This window comes from Onychostoma macrolepis, chromosome 04, assembly GCF_012432095.1.
Source record: "Onychostoma macrolepis isolate SWU-2019 chromosome 04, ASM1243209v1, whole genome shotgun sequence".
Taxonomy (NCBI): domain Eukaryota; kingdom Metazoa; phylum Chordata; class Actinopteri; order Cypriniformes; family Cyprinidae; genus Onychostoma; species Onychostoma macrolepis.
This window is the reverse complement of record NC_081158.1, coordinates 33,898,389-33,920,494: the sequence shown is the minus strand read 5'-3', so window position 1 is coordinate 33,920,494 and position 22,106 is coordinate 33,898,389. Positions and strand designations below refer to the sequence as shown.

At 36.2% G+C, this 22,106-nt stretch overlaps 2 protein-coding genes across 10 annotated transcripts; one reads left to right on the top strand and one right to left on the bottom strand.

The window, feature by feature from the left end:
• Positions 1 to 1,240: 1,240 nt before the first annotated feature.
• On the bottom strand, positions 1,241 to 19,067 carry cpsf6 (cleavage and polyadenylation specific factor 6). Of its 9 annotated transcripts, none has more exons than XR_009270740.1 (11): positions 18,912 to 19,067; positions 16,462 to 16,671; positions 15,346 to 15,449; positions 15,076 to 15,221; positions 14,138 to 14,323; positions 10,889 to 11,378; positions 9,701 to 9,805; positions 9,269 to 9,384; positions 9,043 to 9,196; positions 7,978 to 8,290; positions 1,241 to 7,882 (listed from the first exon to the last, which is right to left on the bottom strand). XR_009270740.1 is itself a non-coding variant. In XM_058773031.1 (11 exons), exons 1-10 carry the CDS (start codon positions 18,969 to 18,971, stop codon positions 8,101 to 8,103), a joined length of 1,761 nt encoding a protein of 586 aa, XP_058629014.1. In that variant the 5' UTR covers positions 18,972 to 19,067; the 3' UTR covers positions 1,241 to 7,882; positions 8,089 to 8,100. The 9 variants fall into 9 exon arrangements, 8 of the variants coding, with proteins under 8 accessions (XP_058629014.1, XP_058629013.1, XP_058629015.1 ...); XM_058773031.1 differs by having other exon boundaries at positions 8,089 to 8,290; XM_058773030.1 differs by having other exon boundaries at positions 1,241 to 3,408; positions 8,089 to 8,290.
• Positions 19,068 to 19,440: 373 nt separating this feature from the next.
• yeats4 (YEATS domain containing 4) lies at positions 19,441 to 21,792 on the top strand. The gene is made up of 7 exons (XM_058773038.1): positions 19,441 to 19,676; positions 19,767 to 19,886; positions 20,003 to 20,069; positions 20,150 to 20,244; positions 20,984 to 21,073; positions 21,158 to 21,245; positions 21,372 to 21,792. Exons 1-7 carry the CDS (start codon positions 19,626 to 19,628, stop codon positions 21,539 to 21,541), a joined length of 681 nt encoding a protein of 226 aa, XP_058629021.1. The 5' UTR covers positions 19,441 to 19,625; the 3' UTR covers positions 21,542 to 21,792.
• Positions 21,793 to 22,106: the final 314 nt, after the last annotated feature.

The following is a 22,106-nucleotide window of genomic DNA, read 5'->3' as shown; positions in this document are numbered from 1 at the left end:
TAAGACAGAATCAAGTTTAGGAAATAAAGCTACTAACTAGCCTCCTTGAGTCTGTTCTTTAGTCTAGACTTTATTTACGTTAGAAAGCGTTCCAGTCATGTTAATAGAACGTTTGTTCAAGGTTATCTGGTCTTTAATAATGATTTTAAGCACGTGAACATGATTTATACATTGTTAAAGAAACTTTTTTTTCTGAAACATTGTTTTAGAACCTTTATAAATAACATTCCCATAATGTTCGCAAAATTATGAAGTGGAATGTTACCGTAACATTCATATAGCCTAAAGAAAAGCGTTCTCAGAACATTTTGTCAGCTGGGAAGGTTCTTCAGTGCACAAACAAGGTCAGCAGTGTGCTTCGGAATGAGGGCGTTTAATTGTAGATGATCTTCTAGAGAGGAACACGCCTGCACTGTTGCACACTCGCTGACCTCCATACTAGAACAGACCTGTTACTGCAGGTCCTGGGAATATATAGAGCTTTATGTTAGTGTAGCGTTAGTAGGTCTGAACATCGGCGTATAATGAAATAAATGAGCAAATGTGAGTCAGAAGTGCATTAACCGCAAGGATGGACGCCTGTTTGTGTGCATGTACTCGAGGTGTAATTATAGCAGAGAAACATTATCTCAGTAACAACGCTCACACCCATATTTTCATTACACCCTCGGGACTACTTCCCTAAACCATCCCAAAGAATACAGTTAAAACTTGTTTGAACAAAAACAAAAGCATCTTTTTTTAAAGTGGCTTCAGTATGAAAAATGGCACACATCCAAAGTGTTTTTAAAAGAAAATGCAAAGCACCTAAATTAAGTGGTTTGTGCTGTCTAGCTGTAAACTTGACCCATATCCAGGGATCAGATTTCATTCAAACATTTCAATTCTGGACTAGGCACTCGGTTCAAATAGAAACAGAGACCTCTGCGGGACAAATCATGTCACTGCGAGTACTTCAGACTTTTTGAGGGTTTCGATGGCGCCCTCATGCGGCCAAACAGATGCAAGTACAGTACGTATTCGCTTCACTGATATTATATGGCAATCGATTAGGTTTAATTTGCCTGACTGGAAACTTCATTATTCTACATTAAAATTCCTATTGGACAAACATTTAAAACAAAAAACAAAACAAAACAAAAAATTACAAGCATTAAAATTTTAATTTCTGCGTCTATGGGACTTTATATTCTCAACTACAAAAAGAAAGCGTGTACAGGACAACAAAACAAGACAAATCTAGTGTGAAAAAAAATTTATTGATTGGCAAAAATATTCTGTAATAGTAAATCTGAATAATACATCAGGTAGCTCACATCAATCATGAATAATTATGTGGACTGAGCCACATCAAATTTTAACAAACAATAAAGGAAATGCATCAGAGGAGGTCAGGCAACAGCAAGACCTGAATAAACTTGAGCTGTAAACAAGCTGCAATACTCTGGGCTACAAAAACAACTACAAAATGCACAAGTGTACCAATTCCGATAAGATTTGAAAGCCAAAACGGACTTACCTCTCAGTCCAGATGTTTATGAGGGAACAGGAACCCACAATCTCGACGTCTGTCCACTTCACTAGCAGAGGATGCGGCTCGAAGAACCACTTGAATTACTCCAACATTGAACTTGCTCTAATTACAGTGATAAACCATCAAAAACACCAATAAAAGCCCACAGGCCTCAGGTGAGTAACTGAGTTTACATGACCCTTAATCTTTCATTCAAACAGATGCAAAGTGACCAATGCACAGGTCACGTGTCAAATACCCAGAAGTACATCTCTCAACTGTCTTCAAAGTCTCAAAATAAAGTGCATGAATATTTACAGTAATCAGAGATAACCTTACAGTACAGACTTGCATGTGGAAACACTGCTTATTACATCACTAGCAAAAACAGCTGCCGTAAGCCGTCTACATAACGAAAATCGGAAACTCTGTACAATGAATTAGTGGAAGAAATTTGCATTAAGGCTTAAAGGAACAGTGACCTGAAAAAGAAAATCGGCTTAAAATTTACTCGCCCTCAGGCCATCCAAAAGGTAAAAGTGTGTTTCTTCATCAGATTTGGAGAAATTTAGCGTCACTTGCTCACCAATGGATCCTCTGCAGTGAATGGGTGCCGTCAGAATGAGAGTCCAAACAGCTGATAAAACCCCATCACAATAATCCACACTGTGTGAAGACAAAAGCTGCATGTTTGTAAGAAACAAAATAATTTCATTCTGACGGCACCCATTCACTGCAGAGGATCCATTGGTGAGCAAGTGATGCTAAATTTCTCCAAATCTGATGAAGAAACACTCTTGGACGCGAAGGGTGGGTATATTCAGCAAGTTTTCATTTTTGGGTGAACCATTCCTTTAAATTCTAAATCTAGCAGAACCAAACATAAGAGACCCTTTGAGAGAATTTACAGTAAATCCTACATATATATATATACACACACACACATGAAGATTAGATATATACACAAAGCAATGCACACAATCTGCAACAGGGATGTCAGATAGACATTACAAATGCAGAATATTTTGTACTTTTATAATTTGCTAAGCATAAATGATTCATTATTTTGACAAAAACTACAAAATTGAGCAGGTTTCACAGATTTGAATTGTATAGCTCCAATCACAATCAAGAAAACCAATGAAAAAAAGTTATGGAAAATTTAACCCTGTATGAATTGCCAATTGATTTGGAATATGAACAGGACTCAACACAGATAATACACAAATTAATCCATATTGTATTGAACCTTTTAAAATGAAGTAAAACTGGAAAAGGCACAATGGCACAGTGTTTATAGAAAGTAAAGATGTCAACCTGAAATGTGGTTCTTGAACCAATTATCCTGATATCCAAGTAGGACAAGTTTTGGAAATGTGCAATTCTGAACAAATAAAAAGCAATGGCTGGCTAAATGTTTAACCCAGTAACCTAAACTAGCAGATCAAGTATGAACAAGCAATAAGTACACACTTTATTACAACACGGATTCTATTTAATAATCAAGGCAAAAAGACACTTACAAACATTATATGGACGAGGGGAAAATGGAAGAAACATGAAACCAAAAGAGAGGATCCTATAAAAACAAATCTAGCTAACTGACAATTTACAACATTATAGCAGTGGGAAAGTTGTTTTGTGTTTCGAACAAGCAGGCAAATAATTCTCTTTCGCTGAACTGACTTTAGCACACAGCTACTTCCAAATAAAAGTAAAAAATAAAAAAATGAGCTGTCGGGAATTAAGAGTGAGTATATAATATTTTACAGAACTCTACTTCAGCGCTGCAGAGTGTGTCCGGAGTCCGGTGCTCTCCGTGACGGTGCGATGCGGGACGCTGTCGGATGAATCCTCGTTGCTCCTGACGTCTCTCCTCCTCCTCTTGCGTTCAGCTGAAAGGTGTCAAAACGAAGGTTGCAGTTTGTTTTGGGGCACAGAACCCAGAAACACACACAGCTGCTTTTCCCCTCTACATCTACACACGCTCAGACCGTCCCAGACATACACAGGCATGCAAACAACTTTCAGTTTTCAACAGCATCAAACTAAGGGGCATATATTGTTGCGTTACGACTACTGTAATTGTCTAAAGCAATATTTTAATGTAGTAGTTTTACAAAAGCACAGAATTTGGTAAAAGTACATTAAGTGCAGTCATTAAAAAAAAAACTATTTGAGACAAGCCCCTGGATTCAGTGTATAAATACAGTGTGAAGAGACGACACAATCATAAAGACATTGGCATGCACAACTATGAAACACTGTACTCAACACCACAACTCAGCAAATACGTCATTTTCACTCTGGACATTAAAGGAATAGTTCAACCAGGAATGAAAGTTTGCTGAATTTGACATCCCAGATGTAGGGGAGTTTGTTTCTTCATCAGATTTGGAGAAATGTAGCATTACATCACTTGCTCAGCAATGGATTCTCTGCAGTGAATGGGTGCTGTCAGAATGACAGTCCAAACAGCTGATAAAAACATCACAATAATCCACACCACTCCAGTCCATCAGTTAACATCTTGTGAAACGAAAACAATTCCATGGCTAAGAGTTTTCACTTCAACAAGTCCTCTATCCGAAATATTGCTTCTTCCAATGAAAAAATCATTTGTCTGAATCAGGAGAGAAATAAGCACAGATCAAGCACAGGTGTGGATTTTGATGTTTTTATCAGCTGTTTGGACTCTCATTCTGACGGCACCCATTCACTGCAGAGGATACATTGCTGAGCAAGTGATGCTAGATTTCTCCAAATCTGATGAAGAAAAACTCATCTACATCCTGGATGGCTTAAGAGTGAGCAAATTTTCAGCAATGTTTTTATTTTTGCATGAACCATTTCTTTAAAATCAACATTAGCAATCAATCATATCTGATTTCCATTACTCATCCATGACAATGATCAAATTTATAGTATTCAAATGCACAATACCCCACATCAAAACTGTAATTCATACGAGTTGACCAATTGGCAAAATATGCATTAGTAGAGTCATATGAAAATATATGGCTTTCAGTCCCATTGAGAAATCAATCAACCAAAACAAATCCATACAAATCAGCATCTGTACTACCAACACAGGATTTGAATGAGTGAGATTTGAAATACATTTGGTAGTGTTGTATTTTAAAAGTAGATTTTAGTCAAAAAGCTCAATAAAAAAAATGATACAGGTTTGGAACAAGATGAGGTTAAAAAAAAAAAAAAAAATTTATATTGAAGATGAAAAACTGCAATTCCACTACAATGAAGTACAGAAAAAGTGCATGCATAAGTTGGATCTGTAGAATAAGAGGTTATGGACATATGCAATTTAAATTGCATAAAAATTCCTATGATGATGATACGGATTGACATTATTTTGGTTGATTGGTTTGTCTCAGTCAATGTAAAACATGTATGATATCTTATGGCTTCAAACAAGGTTAACTAGTAATTATTTTGAGTTTTTTGCTTGCTGCACAAAATCAATTTCACTGGTAAAATCAATTATATAAGCAGATGTGATCTACTTCAAAATCACTCACTAGTGCTCATTTTGTAGACTTCATATCTATAATGGAAAACAACATCTAAAAGGTGTCAAAAAAACATTCAAATTTCATGTCGGCAAAATAATGCTTCGATCATGGGCAATAAGCCCACATGGTAAACTGCCAAGGTACAGACATTTAAAAACAGCATCATATGTTGGCTTTTACCGAATCTCAATGAATCAATAATCCAATCATTTAAGATTCTTTAGAGCATTTAACTAGTTATTCAACTTCAATTGAACAAAATTAGAAATGCTAACCTGCATTTTCTTTTTTTCTACAATAGGAAAAATACTAACTCTTAATCCCCCCCCATTGACAAAAATTGTGAAGCACAAAGTATAGTGTCCACTTTACCTCTGAGAACAAGCATCAAATCCACATTTCAAATTCGATCCACCCCCAACGCAAAAAGCATTTGTTTTTAAGATGCAACCGTTCACAATTGTATGCATCATTTCTACTGAACAGAAATGACATTTCTAAGAGTTGATCAAAAAAAAAGTTCCATACTAAATTGCTTGATTCTAGTGATTCAGTGGACACTGGAATTACAGTACACAGGGTTGGACAAAATTCAGCGACTAATCGTACTTTGCCTTTCTGTTAGTCAAGAAAAATGGACAAAAAAAACATACCGAAGACGTGATTTCTTATTAAAACATAAGTTTGTGTCTTTAGTCATTCACAGGTATTTCAGCCCATTTTAATGCAAGATCTTTCAGAAATATTTAGCAAGTTAGACATGAACACATGGAAATTCTTGCACTGAATTCACCAAGTATGTTACAGTGTATTTTGTGTTTGGAAGTACAATAATTAGTACCTGTAATTACCACAAAAACACAAGTTTGTCCAATCCTGTGACAGCATCTTATAAAACAATAGTAAACAAAGGAATAGGGGATTAATACCACGTCAGGACCATTACTTCAGAAAAACCTCCACAAATAAACTGGGAACACAGTCATTTCTGCAGATGAACACTACATCCAAAAATCCCAATCAACCCCATGGAACAGGGCTCTACGCATGGAGCAAATGCTTTCCAATTATTTTAAGTTTGCAGTGCTTAAAATCTCCATTCAAAAGCTCTAACCTGACGCATACTTTAGGCGAAAAACATTAAAAGTGCAACATGATTTCTGAATTAATAACAGCGGAACAAATCAAAATGCAAATTGTGCATTGCTGACTTTCCCTGATTGGTGTTGCTACAATTATAGGTTGTACAGTTGAGAACACAGAAAAAGAAAAACAACAAACAAACACCTGAATAATTGGCAATTTTTTGGATAGGAGGCCAGAACAACAATTTGGAGGCTACCAGAATTACATTCAACAAAACTGACAACGCAGTTGTGCATTTACAATCTATCTGCTAAACCGGAGTTGCAGTTTTAGTTTAACTGTTTTGTATTTTTTGCATCTAAATCTAGCATATGTGGGGTCACTCACAATGCATCACACATGATATTACAGTGTCCTCAGCATTTACATACAAATTTACATTTACGTACAAATTTAGCCTGTAGGAACACCGTCATACAGCAGAGCCATAGAGCAACAGGTTAGACAGTAAAGAGTTTCTAATATCAGACCAACAGGGTTTGAACTGAGGACATGTGTGCATTAATTTAAATACCGATTGTGAAAATATTTATTAAATATCTGTTGCATATTAAATCATCACAAACATGAGTGTTTACCAAGAGAATAAAAACAAAAAAAAAAGCGTAAAAATGCTAAAAACTTTCACATGTTACCTCTGGAAAAGCAATATAGCAGTTCTTCTCCATTCATTAAGCATTAAAGGACATGATATAAAATGAAGAGCATAATTGGTGTTACTCTAACATTGTAGATCTATTTTTATTTTACATTTAAAGCCATAAACATTAAAAATGGTGAAGAACTGCTACATCTGCAGCATCTAAGAGGGTGTAACATTAACAAACATGGAAAATAAATGAATAACGATATGATGTGAACCGAGAAATGTCAAATTCAGATAAGAAAAAGATGGAAAAGTTTGACAAACTATTAAAAACCTGCAAATGTGACTGGAATACTAGAATGCACAAAATGACCCTTGACAGTAAAAATACATTTAGCTTGTTCTGACAGGACATTCAGAATGCGTTTTCTTAAATTATACTGTACAGATGTGCTCAAGACTAAACCTTACACATGAAAAAATTTGCCTACACCATGACAACTCAACCTGACAGACTACAAGCTTCATTTTTTTAAATGCCAAAGCAGATCAATTTGACTCCATTCATTTGCTTTTCACAACAAATTAGTAAGGAACTAAACACTAGAACAACAATTATGTCAACATCAAATCTGCCTGCAGGAATGTCAACGCACAACCTGAGAAACAATTTTGCTCATTTCAATACATTCATGTTCTCTTATCAAACTTCAACCAATTTTCTATACATTTATGGTCACAGGTTGAATTTATATTTCATAAATCGCAATTGTAAAGGCATGAAATACATGCTGAATTTACTTTTTTTGCCAAACAATTAGTCAATTAGGCAAAATAAGGAGGGAAGTGTTGTTTGACATTGGAAGTCTCAAAAGTAGCAGCAAATCTCAGTTAAATGGACAACTAAGTGCAGTAACCTCCATTTTAAAATGCAAATGCATTTTGATTTTAAATAAAATGTTGAAATACACAAAATCCTTTCAAAGACAAACTGATATCATCAACACAATTGTGGGACAGTTTATGGTTGCTGGAGCTGATACTGCACATTAAATGGCTTCAAGACCAGGTACACAAGTTAAGGATCAGAGTACTTAGATCACGCTACATTCGTAAATAAAAAGAAAAAAAAATTGATTAGCTGTAGGGGGAAAAAAAATGACAGCACTTGTCATTACATTATAGGTTCAGGGACTCACCTTTTCCGATCACGTACCTGTGATCCCGACCTCTGCAGGATAAGATGCGTGTACATCTGAATCCTGAAGGAAGAGGGGAGAAACAAAAACAGAGACAAACAGGATACACACCTTCCTTTTCAACTAACGGCGATATTCCCGCTCACGTTCTCTGTCTCTTTCGCGGTCACGGTCACGGTCTCTCTCACGATGACGGTCCCTCTCGCGACTGCGCTCTCTGTAATAGTCCTCGTGTCGGTCTCGGCTGCGAGACTTGCGGCGATGCTTCTCACGAGACCGACTGTGGTCCCTCTCCCTGGACCGTTCCCGCCTGCTTAAAGTCGAAAAGCATTAAAGAGAATATGAAACCGCAAATAGTACTTTTGCAACACCAAATAAATTTGCATTGCATCAGATAATTTTTCCATTTATGAAATGATTTTGCAATGCACCAAATAAATTTGCATTCATGCAAAGCAAATATTTTTACATGCGTGAAATTTTGCAATACAGGATTAAAATTAATACATTAATTGGATGCATTTGTTTTTGCATTGCACCAATTTCACATGCATGAAATCATTTTACATACATGAAATTTTACAATACAAGCTAAATTATTTGATGCATTGCAACAATTATATGCAAAATGGATAAAAATAATACTTGCAAAATTAATTGCATGAAAATTGAAATACATTAAATAATTTTGCATGCATTTTTGCATCCATTATTTTTTCGTTGCACCACATAATTTTGCAAAGCAAGTTTTTCCATGCATCAAATAATTTTGGAGCCATTATTTTCACATCCATTTAGTGTTGCAATGCATCAATTTTACATCAAAATTTTGCAGTGCAGCAAATTTCGCAATGAAGTAATTTTTTTAACTAAAACGTTCAACGGAATATACAAGGTGTGACTGTATCTTTTTAATCTGGATTATCAATCAGATTTTTACTTGCCCTCATTCCTTTGGTTAAATCATCAGAAACATGATCTCAAAAGACATTTCATTCATGCAAACAATGATGCATCCCCTACAGCAAATCACAAAAATACCATGCAGATCCACAAGATCTTTACCTCGATACAGAGCCATAGGATTTGGACTCAATTCCATGCAAGCAGTCCTGCAGTGAGCTGATGAGAACTTTGCAGCGGTCGTCAGCAGAAACCTTTGACTGCTTGATCAGAGAGATGGCTGTCACCAAAGTCTCTATAGCACTGCCATAATCAGCTGCAAAAACAGAGTGTTTAATTACCACCTGACAAACCAAACCAAATATTCGTGCTCTGTAAGTGTTCGCACCTGCACTCGCGTCTGACACTGCCCTCGAGATAGCACTGCTGGATATCGCTCTGTTACGATTCATGATCTCCTCAAACTCAGCTTCACTCAGAGGAGCGCGAGACGAATCCATGTCCCTAAAAGAGAAAAAGCAGATGCATTGAGAATAAAAGCATGAGTCAGAAAGAAACAGCAACGCATCAGGGTCCAAATTCACACACAGAGCAGCAATGCCATTAGTGCTGAATCACATCGCATGTTAAAATTAGTGATGCACTAAAATTATAGTAACCAAAAACATTTATACATTGTAAATGAACTCATTTCAGTGCATCACTTGTTAAAATTCACTGCAGAGTCGGCACACACTCCATGCGTTCACAACACACAAGCCTAATAAAAAGAAGATCCCGCTTCAGGATCCTGGTCTCAGCGGACGGTTACTTCACTAACCCTTGATCACTTGTATTGTGCAAGTGCTGGCCAGAGTTTTTCACATCAACCAACCCCTCGTTTATCCAGGGCTCAAAGCCACATACTACAGGGGGTCTGAAGTTACTGAAGAAAGGCCAGAGAGGAGATTTAGGGTCAGATTGAGGCCACACGCTTTAATAACATCCACTCCTGGAGTTAATAGTAAGTACCAAATCACCAAGGCTGAGATTTAATGAAATGTGTGTGCTGCATTTCAGAGTTTCCAAAAAAATTCAATTAAAAAAAATAAAACAACAGTAATTCTTCTAAAATATGATTATTTTTACATATATTTTATGTATATACTTTAATTATAAAATGAATACTTTTTATAATTATAAAATTAAGTATTGTTATAGTTCATATGCTTATAATATAATAATATAATACATGCTTCAGAGTAAAGACCATAAAACTATAGCATTTTTTTTTTTTTTTTTTTTTAAACATAAAACATGAAGTTACAATAATTATTGATATTTTTGTAATGGAAACATGCACATATAAAGTAACAATTATTAATTCCAAGTAAAAAAAAAAAATTTAAAAAAAAGTTGTACAATGTTACAATTTATTTTATGACTTAAACACAATGTTATTATACAGAATAGTTATAATACTATTGATACAAGTAGTTAATATTTAATTTAAAGTATTGTTAATGTGCTGAATCTTTCAGTAAAAACTCTAACATTAGACTAAGATTTTTAAAATGTAACTTACATTTTAATTTAGCAATAACAAAATTATTACTATTACTACTACTACTATTATTATTATTGTTGTTGTTACTATTATAAGTAAATGAGTATATTCAATTTCTGGCCAAACTGTGCAGCCCTACAAACATGGCGCTTAAATAATAAAAAAATAAAAGTAATAATAATAATAATAATAATAAAAAAAAAAAACTGTACAAATTATTATTATATTTTTAAACAATTGACATTTTTAATGAAATTAAAACAATGTTATTTGAATAATTTTATTTAGCAGTAATTAAACCTGGAGCTTGTTGTGCTTGACAAAAAAATAAAAAAATAAAATAAAAGATTTGAAATTGGGCAGCCCTAGAATATAATCTAACCAGTTCAGTTTCCACTGGTGTGGCCTGACAACTCGTTACGGGTGAGATCAACAGTGCAGTGAAGGTGAGGTGTTTATTACCTGCCGCCAGGGCCGTAGTCTCTGTCGTATGGAGGTGGGCGGCCGTACAGTTCACCCGGCGGTGGGCCCCTGCTGTCAGACGATGGCATGTTGTTGTTTCCAGGCGGCGGGAAGAAGGCTGGGTTGACGTGAGGGGCCGGAGGTGGACCTCCAGGTGGAGGTCCCTGCATGTGAGGTGGAGGTGCGAGGCCAAGCGGGGGTCCTAAGGGCCCAGGTGGACGGGGAGGGAAGGGTCCCGGAGGGGGCGGACCCTGCTGAGGTGGAAGGGGGCCTGGGGGAGGCCCGTATCCAGGTGGGGGCGGGCCAGGAGGCATCGGTCCCATAGGAGGCTGACCAAACTGACCAGGAAACATGACAGGTGGAGGAGGACGGTCTCCTCTGTTAGGAGGACCTCCAAGGGGCGGCAGCAGACCTTGTCCAGGTGGAGGGGGGCCAGGGGGTCCTGGAGGCCCAGGTGGGCCTGAGGGAGGACGCGGCGGGCCTTGCATACCTGCAAAGGGATGGTTTGAAAATTAAAGTCCCCGTAGTCAAAACTTTTATCCCTTAAAACTCATTTTTGATCATCAAAATTACATATTTAAATTTTATTTTTTAAATAATTCTCATGCCTTAAAATAGCTTGAATGTAACTCTACACCCTTGCCTCATTTACTATACACGGATCTATGAATACGCAAATTAGCCCCGCCTCCACTCAGTCACACAAGCCAGGGTCTCCTGATCAATGGATAAGGTCGGATAAAACTGTTTTTACTAGCGGACAACTACAGTCGTTAAAGTTACTTACTTGACGATGTTATGTCCTCAAAATGCCTTGAAGACTCGAATGCAGCCAAGTTTGTGATTCCAAGTGCAGACGCCAATGCAGGATTGGTGGGTCTGACTCCAGCCTACTTTTACACTGTTGCCGCGGGTTATTATTCAAGTTAGCGGTTCTAAATTTACGTTAAACCACGGCTTCATGGGTTTTTTGCTCTATTTTTGGTTTTGTGCTGGTAATCCTATTGGTATATTTTGCATGCGATCTCTACGCGCGCCGTGTTTATCTAAATGGAGAGAGAGATATGCTAATGATAGGAATATATCCCTTGAGACGATTGGCTATTTCATGACGTAGCAAACCGAGGGCTGTTTCAAACCGCATTTCTGGGACTGCCTTTGGGAAACTACAGTTTTAAGGAGAAAATAATCAGCAATAGTGTTGATTAATGGATTGGCACATGGCTTGTCTAAAAACAAACAAACAAAAAAAAAAACACCACAGACAAACAACAAACTTGATTTTCGCCACAGGGGGACTTTAACTAAATTTACATTGATCAAAGAAAGCAGTAGAAAAGGAGTGCGAGGATTCCCAAAATTTATTTTGACTGTATTTTCACATTTATACGATGGACTAAAAAGTTGCTTTACCAACTTAAAAACCCAATGCAATTCAATAACACACATCAATTTGGAGCCTCACAAACAGGGCAAAATGACACCAAAAATGAACAAAAATGCCCCACAAAGTCAAGATACAGAGGCAAAAAATGCCCCTGCACAATTAAACTGAAATGACTAAACACAGATTACAACCATCACAATTAAAGCGCAATACGAGATTAATAAAAAGGTGATTATGACATCACATTTAAATCTGCTCATGTTGCATCAAATATTTTTATCCATTCTTTTTTGCATTTGTAAAAAATTGCAACTATAATGCAATTGGTTAAAAAAAAAAAAAAGTAGATTTTATGAATTCAATTAATTAGACATTTTGATTAAAGTTTGATTAAACCATTAAAATGGAATACAAAAATTAAAACATAGAATTTGGTAAAAAATTAAAGGAAAATTAAAAAACAAAAACACTTTCAGTAAGCTATTTAAAATGACATGAATCTCACAACATTATGCAATTGCTGTGTAAATGTGCCACCTTGGGCAAATGTAAAGAGCTTTTGTGGATGTTGATACATTTCTTATTGGTAACAGTCTATAGTATTCTTCAATACGCTAGAATGAATTGAAATTTAAATGACAAAAAAAAAAAAAAAAAAACAATAGACATTTAATAAAGTAATTATAAAAACTGACCATACAAAAATAAAAATACACCTGTTAAATCACATCCAGGGGGGCAAATATAGACCCTTTACAGAAAAGCTCATTTCTGCCCTTGCCCTAATATAGAGACTAGGGGTGAAAAACCAAAAAAAACAATTCACCTAACTATCACAATTCTTTTTAAAATGATTTAAAAATCAATTGGTTTACCTCAGAATCGGTTTTTATTTCATTATTTTATTTTCCCTAAGAGGTGGTGAGGAGAAGGTAGCGCTTTGTAATTCCAACAGAGGGCGAAATGTATAGGCATGTTCAACTTGGAGCAGCACCACGCAGACGATCAGTGTATGACATCAAAGTACCGCGAGAGCGAATCGAAAGCACGTGGAACCGTCATTGTATATAGACCAGTGGGAGGGGTCTGTTCTCTGTAGCTCTCGCGGTGCTTTGACGTCATACAACGATAGATCTGCGTGTGCAGTGCCGCTGCATTAGATGACGTCATATACGTTAAAAAAAAAAAATCTGGCGCGAGAAAGCAAAACCATGACGGAGGCAGAGAATCAAACCTCTTCCAGAATTCTTTCTGCACCACCTTCACGTTTTGAATCCCAACTGCCGGGAAAACATGACTAAACATGACTGAAACAGTATGCAAAGTAAGCACTTTATTTTATTTCAGAAAGTATTTTTTCTACTCATTTTGTTGAACATTTGACTATTATATTCATGTGCAAGTTCAGGGTTTTGGTTCTTTAAAGTTTCATGGTTCAAGCTACTTTAAATATACACTATGTGTATATTTAAATAATAAAAAATAAAAGTTTAGAAAGATGTGATGCATTGTTTTTGTTAAAAGGACTCATCTAAACAGTCTCTTTTATGGGTATAATCAACTATTTTCCATTGTCTAGTCTTTAATAAGCAAACAAAAATCACAATAGTGATTGCTAAGATGTGTTTTTTAATTGTGACAGTCTGTATATTAAGTGCATCATTCAACTTTTTCCCATGATCTAGTTAAAAACAAAAACTGCAACACACAGCAATATCGAATCGCAACACTTGTAGAATCGAAATTCTTAAAAAAAAAAAAAAAAAAAAAAAACCAATACATATCGTATCGGCACCCAAGTATCGTGATAGTATCAAATCGGGAGGTAGGTGTATCGTCCCATCCCTAATAGAGACTCATACCTGGGAAGTGTGGCGGAGGTCCACCAGGTCCAACTGGTCCTGGAAAGCGGTCTCCTCCTGGGCCAGGTGGGGTGGGAAATCGCCCTCGATTCTTGCCAAGAGGGAAGCCGCTACGAGATCCTGAGCCTGGAGGTCCAGCTTTCCCTTCTCCGGACATTTGTCCGGACTGTGTGCCTTGGGCAAAAACTGACCATAAAACAACTGAAGTGCAAACACAGCGGAAAATTCACTATGGCTGGCTGCACACTAGAGGATTTTAAGGCCAATTTTAAGCCTGATTTGCACCCTCGATTTGGCCCGATTTGCAGCTTGTCGCAAGCGATTTTTTGTCCAAAAATCCTCTGTATAGTGTCATTATGATTATTTATCTGTTCCCGATCGAGACGGAGCGTCGCCAAACTCAAATCGTAAATATCAAACATGTTTGATATTTACGACTCATCGGGCTGCCTCTGACATTGGCTGACATGATAGCCAATGAGAGCGAGCAAGTGTCTCCTACCAGATGTTGCGTGCTTCTACAGCTGGAAATTGGCAGCCACAAATATGATATGAAATCAGAGAATATCACCTATATTCTTTTCTATACTTTGTTTTTCACTGTGAAACAGCACACGCGCCAGGAGAGCCATCTTGACAACATTGATTGTCCTCTATTTGCTTTTCTTCTCTAGTCACGTTTGATCTCGCGAGTGTCAGTGAGATCTCATGTGACTGAAATCGTTCCTACAATCATCAAGTGTGTGGTCTCGCGGTCTAGTTGAATTGTCTAGTGTGCGCGTTCAGAGGATTAGAAGACAAAAAATCGGTTGAACTGTCTTCACGTCTGTGGTCTCCCATAGTTTTAAAATCGTTTAAGATTTGAAAATCGTCTAGTGTGCAGCCAGCTTAAACGCAATCAGTAGATGTGTTGATTACTCTGTGAATTGGTGTCTCACTTTTTCGCGACTGCATCTCAAACTGGCTGAGTGACTGTTTGTTGCAAGGAGTGACGATCGGGTTTTGTCCGTGCAGCTCCCGTTTGGAAAGCAGGTCCATCAGCTTCCTGGACGAGGAGTCTGAACCCACGCAGACCAGAGCAAACCTGTGGAGAACAGAGAGGTCATGTTTGATGCTGATCTCCATAAAAATCATGTAACTGAGCATCACAACAGTGTTGATCTGTAGATTTACACAGACCTAGGAAACAAATTTCAGGCTTCACTTACCCTTTTGACTGGCCATTTGCTCGATTCTCAAAAAACTTGATCTCTAGCACATCATTGATGCCTATTGAGCGAATAGCATCGGTCAAATCTTCATCAGTGGTCCACTGTAAAGAGAAAAACAAATGTTAGTTATACTATGCGTGTAATAAATATACATATGTATCTGTCTATTAGGGATGTAACGATGAACCGCGAGCCGGTTGAAAATCGATTCAAATCGGTTGAGATGCTAAACAAATCGTGATTCAATGAGAGGTAGGAGTTTATATGAATGCATGTCTGAGGGGAACTTACTGTCTTTAGAAAAGTTTAGATTGTATTTTTTCTTTTCATCTTGCCTCTGTATAATGCATATTAAAGTTCATAAGTACAGCGCTGCTTTGTTTACAGCGGAAACCAAAGAAACGCTTTAAGCGCACACCTGCTGGCAGAGAGTGAATATGCGTCTCATTCAGCTCGTCTGCCGTTTCGGTTTCATGCAGATATTTTTTTTGTATGCATAGTTTCACAAGTCAGGCCATTTTGTTTTTGCTTCAAATTTCAAAATTATACAATTTAATTTAGATTAAAAACTGCTCATGTTGCATGTATGTATTGCATGTATCTTTGTTTGGATCATGATTAAAATGCAGTGGTTGCCTCTAATTTTAAATGGAAAGAGTGCAGACAAGGCCTTATTTTGTTCATACGAAGAGACTTTTATTTGGTTTTACTTATTTGATTTGGAGCTTGTTTTAAAATTTAAATTTAGTTTTGTCATTTACATTATATTAACATTTTGTTATTTAGCAGACGCTTTTATCCAAAGAGACTTACAAATGAGGACAATAGAAGCAATCAAAACCAACAAAAGAGCAATAATATGCAAGTGCTATTTTAGTATATTATAGTTACATTTCAATTTAACAAAGAAATGTGCAGAATTTTGTCCAAGCAATAATTAAAGGATATTCAATTTCTGTAAAATAATAATAATAATCGTGAATCGAATCGTGAGTTGAGTGAATTGTTACATCCCTACTGTCTATCCAGCCATCCATCTTATATATACACACACATACATACATAAATACATATACATATATATATATATATATATATATGAATAAGACTGACCCATGTGAGATTGCCGATGTACAGAGCGATTCGTTTGCCAGTGTAGGTGTAAACGACGTTCGGCGGAGCTCCTTTGTTCCCCTCAGATCCTCCCGGTGCAGGCAGGTTGTCCAGGTAATCTCGGTCCTCAGGTGCGTCCCCGTTGTTGGCAGATGGTGAGATGACATCATCATACAGGTCAATCTGCTCATGAACAGGATAATCTGACTCCTGTGGAAGCAGAAAGACAAACACACATTTCAGAAATGTTCACAGGACAGGCATCTCAACCACGAGCCATCACGGAGATACTAGTTAGTTTTTCCCCCAGTTTTCATTTTAGTTGACATTTCAGTAATTTTGTTGTACTTGTCACTTTTATGGATTAATTTGGTTTTTTTTTTATATAGAAATGTATTTAAATTACATAAAGTAGCTTTATTTTTAACTATTATTTTCCTGTTTTAATTTGCTTTATTTTATTTTTAGCAATTGTGTTTGCCATTTTTATTAAAAATGATCTAAAATATATTTTTCATTTTACTTAGTTTCAGTAAATTTGTGATGTCCCCATCATTTTGATTAGACTCCTTATAAAGATATTTAATTTTATATTTTTGGTTTTCATTTTTATTTTAAAGTTCTAGTAATTTTGTTTGTCATTTTACTAGTTTCCTTTTTAAATATCTATAAATTTTATTGCATTTTTACTTCAGTTTGTTATTTAGAACATCAAGTTACATTAAATGAAAGTAATTTTTTTATAATTAATTTATTCCTTTTTTTTTTCTTCAAACTGCAGGCACTGCAATGCAATCTATATGGGTTCTGGGAGGGCCAGAACTAACGTGCTTTCGTCATCATACGTGACCTTAACTGGTGCAGCGATTGGTTGGAACAAACATACCTCTAATAATAAGAAATATGAAGTCAGGACTAGTCTGTAAAGCCTGAATAAAGCCAAAGTCCCTTTCAAGGAAGCAAACCAGTATCTTACCAGTGAAGTTTTGATAGATGACAATTGCAATGGAGGTAAAGACGATTACAGTCAGCGACATACAGGAATCTTACATTATTAGACGTGTGCGAGTCCGTTATTATTATTATTGTGCATATAAACAAACCGTGTATGTGTGCTCTCCGATAGCTTTATGAGCACATTTCAGTATGATCGCATGTCTGGCAAGTGTTTTATAATGCACACTCGCTGAAGAAGCGTGTTTTTATAGGAGTTTGCTATGGAAAGTGGTGTTTATATTGGCATCAACACTCACTCTGACAGAGGAACGGTTCACTGGTCATGTTGAGGTGCTTTCAGATCACCACATTCGCCAAATTCATGTGTTTTTATTTGCATTTTACTCCTTTTAATAATTCTGAATACAGTTCTGTATATACTTGTATGTATAACGTTAAAGCGACTGGGATAATGGTCTGTTGGCGTCTCCGTGTGGTCCTGCTTGGTACTGCAGCTTGATTTAAATATTGATACATGTGTAGAAAATGCAGTAAATAAATGCAACATCCCCTCCCCAAAGATTTTGCTGTTGCACTGTATACATCAATTTTGAATTATTAAAATTAGAAAAAAATTGAAAAAAAGCTTGCAGAAAATATAGTTTTGAATCTGGTACAACACTTTTCTTTATTTAAAATGTTTCATGTCTTAATACTTTTCCTTTTGTTATACTGGGATAAATCATATTAGGATGCATGCTAGAATTGTTGAATTTGGCGCTCCACCTAGAAAATTTGCCACTAGTCGCCACTGCTAGAACAATTAATAGAATAAATGTTTAGAATATGGTCTCTTTATTAATAAGGTATAAATGCATTAGAAAACTTTAAAAACACACAAAATCGACACACTTTAAATGCAAATATTTCTAAGTAACAAATTAAGCCTTGCAATCAATCAAGATTCCCTGATGGCCTGACTTGAACTCTTGCTTCCAAAGCTAATTTGCATATTATTAAAGCGAACGGCCCAGCGTCGCGTCTGTGCAAACGTTAAACCTGCATCAGCTTACAAGTACGTTTAAAAGCATATGACACTTCGTGAACACGTTTAATGTCCGATTTATTAAACAAACACTGATCTGTCCGGTTGAAGCGATACTGCGCGCCGCGCTCGGCCTGCTGTAGCTGCACGAGACCAAACAATGAACGCACGCGAAGCAACGAATTCCGTCTCGCGCCACAAACCTGCGCTACAAATACAAATACTAACGTAATACAGCTACTATGTAGATAACTAACAACAAATAAGATATGTAACTGACTTAACCTTTATATTACCGTGTACACAGACGCTGCTCGCTAGCTAGCTAACTTAGCTGCTAGAGTTAGCAGACGCCCTAGTAAATCCCCAAAGAGCGCTGCATGTTTCTGTGGACTTCTTTTCAATCTGTACGTGCAACACGTAAAATATTTATTATTAAGCAAGTGTAGATGCTCAAAGTGAACCTGACCTGATTAAATTCCTCTTCTACATCGGCGTAAATATCGATGTGGTCGACACCGTCCGCCATTTTCTGTTTCCCTCCTCCTCCTCGGTGCTCTCGCTGCGCGTGAAGAAGAGACGCTGATACGTGAAGCCAGAAACTCCCGCCCAAAAAAAAAAAAAAAAAAACCCGACGACGTGCTAACGGCACGTAATTTCAAAATAAAGCGGCATTTTGAAGCGTGTTTTTTCCCCTCACCTATCACGTTGTGCTAAGATTCACTTTATTGTCTTTATATTAATCTATTCTTTATACATAAAATAATAGTAGCTTCAAAACTGACTGATTATGTTCCCTTTAAATTATTTAAATTTGTTAATCTGTCCCAGTCAAAATCATTTGCTGGCTATTATTAAAATTTTATTTTAATCGTGCTTTTATACCTGCTAGTTAATTACGTTAAATTATAATAATGATATTATAGCCCAATAATAATATTATAGCCCACTGTTTCAGAATAGAAACACGTTTTCAAAGTAAACGTTTGTTGGGACTCTTAATTTGGAATTTGACTCGCAGCCGAAGACGGAGTCCCATGAGCGCTACATACAGAGGCTTTCTTCATAGAGAAACATGTATTTTGTGCTTAATGGCAGTTCCGTACAATAATTCAGTTCAGTTCGAAACTGTACTCATTTCGTAGAAGCCAATCCGAGTAAAACACTTGACTCTCTGTGTACTATGTTTAAGAGGATGGCTGAATTTGGTCCAGATTCGGGGGGTCGGGTGAAGGTAGGTAACGTTAGCGATCATGATGCTAATGCTGATGTTCATTTACAATACCAGAGTTGATCGTGCATTTATGCGTTTATTATAACCCAGGGAGTGACTATCGTGAAACCTATCGTGTTTGGAAACGTTGCACGATATTTTGGCAAGAAAAGAGAAGACGATGGTCACACTCATCAGTGGACAGTTTATGTGAAGCCTTACAGGAATGAGGTTGACTCTTATGTCATTATAAGTGTTGCATATGAATGGTAAATTTAATATGTATTATACTGACAAAGTGCTGTTTTTTTTTTCTTTTTCTGTAATTTCCCCACTGATATTCCCAGGATATGTCTGCTTATGTCAAAAAGATACAATTCAAACTGCATGAAAGTTACGGGAACCCTTTAAGAGGTGTGCAATTTATCGTATAATATTATAGTGTAATATCAAAAATTTAACTCACTGACTTTAACTCACTCTTATTATTTCAGTGGTTACAAAGCCTCCATATGAGATTACTGAGACTGGATGGGGAGAGTTTGAGATCATCATAAAGATATTTTTCATTGATCCAAATGAGAGACCGGTAAATGGCATTAAATGACTTTTTTACTGTGTGTAAGTTATTGCAGGACTTTTAATCTTTTGGATGCTTCAGACCCCCAAACATGATCATCCTCATTGGACCCCCCGTCCAAAAATGTAAAAGGTGGCTATGTACTATTTTAACGAATAAAGACCCTGTTAAATATAATAAATAATATGTAAAAATAAATAATTTATTTGTAATAAATAAAAAATGCAACATAAAATATTTAGTTTATATTGCTTTAAATTATGAAAATATTTACATTACATTACTGCTTTTTAATGCAGTATAGTACTGAACTGTTAGATGTTAAATAAAAATGTATTACTTTTATTTAAACCAAATTATTTTTTATTTTTAATTCAATCAAATTTACTTATTTTAATATTTTATTCATTTGTTTTTTTAAATCAAGTTTATATATTCATTTTATCAAATTTTGTTAATTTTAATACATTTTATTAAATTTAATTTTTATTATATAGCATCATTATTTATTTATACATTTTTAATTATTTAAATCAGATTTTATTTACTTATTTTTAATCAATTGATATTTTTATTAGTACATTTCTATTATTAGTACAGTTTTTCTCTAAACTTCTCCATGGCACTGTATTGTAAAAGCACTATAGAGTTACGCATAAATTGAATTGAATAGCACCAGTCTGAAACCCTGCGCATTAGTCTACCTAAAAACAGCAATGTTTTGATGTTGTGGTGTTGTTGTCTTCAGGTCACACTGTATCATCTGCTGAAGCTCTTCCAGTCAGACTCCAGCGCCATGCCGAAGAAGACCGTAGTGTCTGAGTTCTACGATGAGATGGTGCGAATTCAAACAGAACAACGCAACATGATGTTACAGTATTAATACAGTCAATCCTAAAGCCTAAAATCTGTGTTTCTGCAGATATTTCAAGACCCTACAGCCATGATGCAACAGCTCCTGAACACCACCAGACAGCTGACGTTAGGTGCCTACAAACACGAGACCGAGTGTGAGTGCTCCGCTTACCTTCACAGCACCTATTACTGGACAGCATGTGAAAATACTGTGAATCAGACAGCGTACTTTATAGATACGAGAGTTACAGCAGTTCTAATCATGCAAACTAATCATTCAGTTGCAGAGCTGGAGATACGAACACGAGAAAAAGTGGAAGCGGCGAAGAAGAGGACGAGCCTGGAGATCGCAGAGCTGAAGGAGCGACTGAAAGCCTCCAGAGAAAACATCAACTTCCTGAAGGGAGAGATACGCAGACTGGAGGAGGAGGACCAGATGAAGGATCACTGAGGACTTCAGCACCATCAGACGGCTGTCCTGTAGCGGGACGGTGAACACAAACACGTGTGATTTAGTGGGACTGATCAATTCACGTTTCTGGTTATAATTTTGACAATAAATGTAGTAGTGAACAACTATGTGTTGTTCAGTCTTATTGTCCAGATCATCAAAATGTGTGCAAATACGTGACTGCCTTTTGAACCTTTGTAGTTCTCACTGACTTGTTTTGTATGATTAAAACATTTTTTTTTTTACAAATACTGTCTGATTACTGTCCAGTTTTATTTAAACACTTTTTTTTAACATTTTGTTTCAAGCAGCATTACAGAAAATGATCCCTTAAAGCCCATTATGAAATATCATATATGTACAGTGGCATGCAAAAGTTGGGGAACCCCTTGCAGAATCTGTGAAAATGTGAATAATAATAACAAAATAAGAGAGATCATACAAAATGCATGTTATAATGTATGTATAATATTAGTATATATTATTTTTTTTGAAAATAATATGTATATAATATATTTTAACTTTTCTATATATATATTATTATTTTTTTTTTTATAAAAAAAAA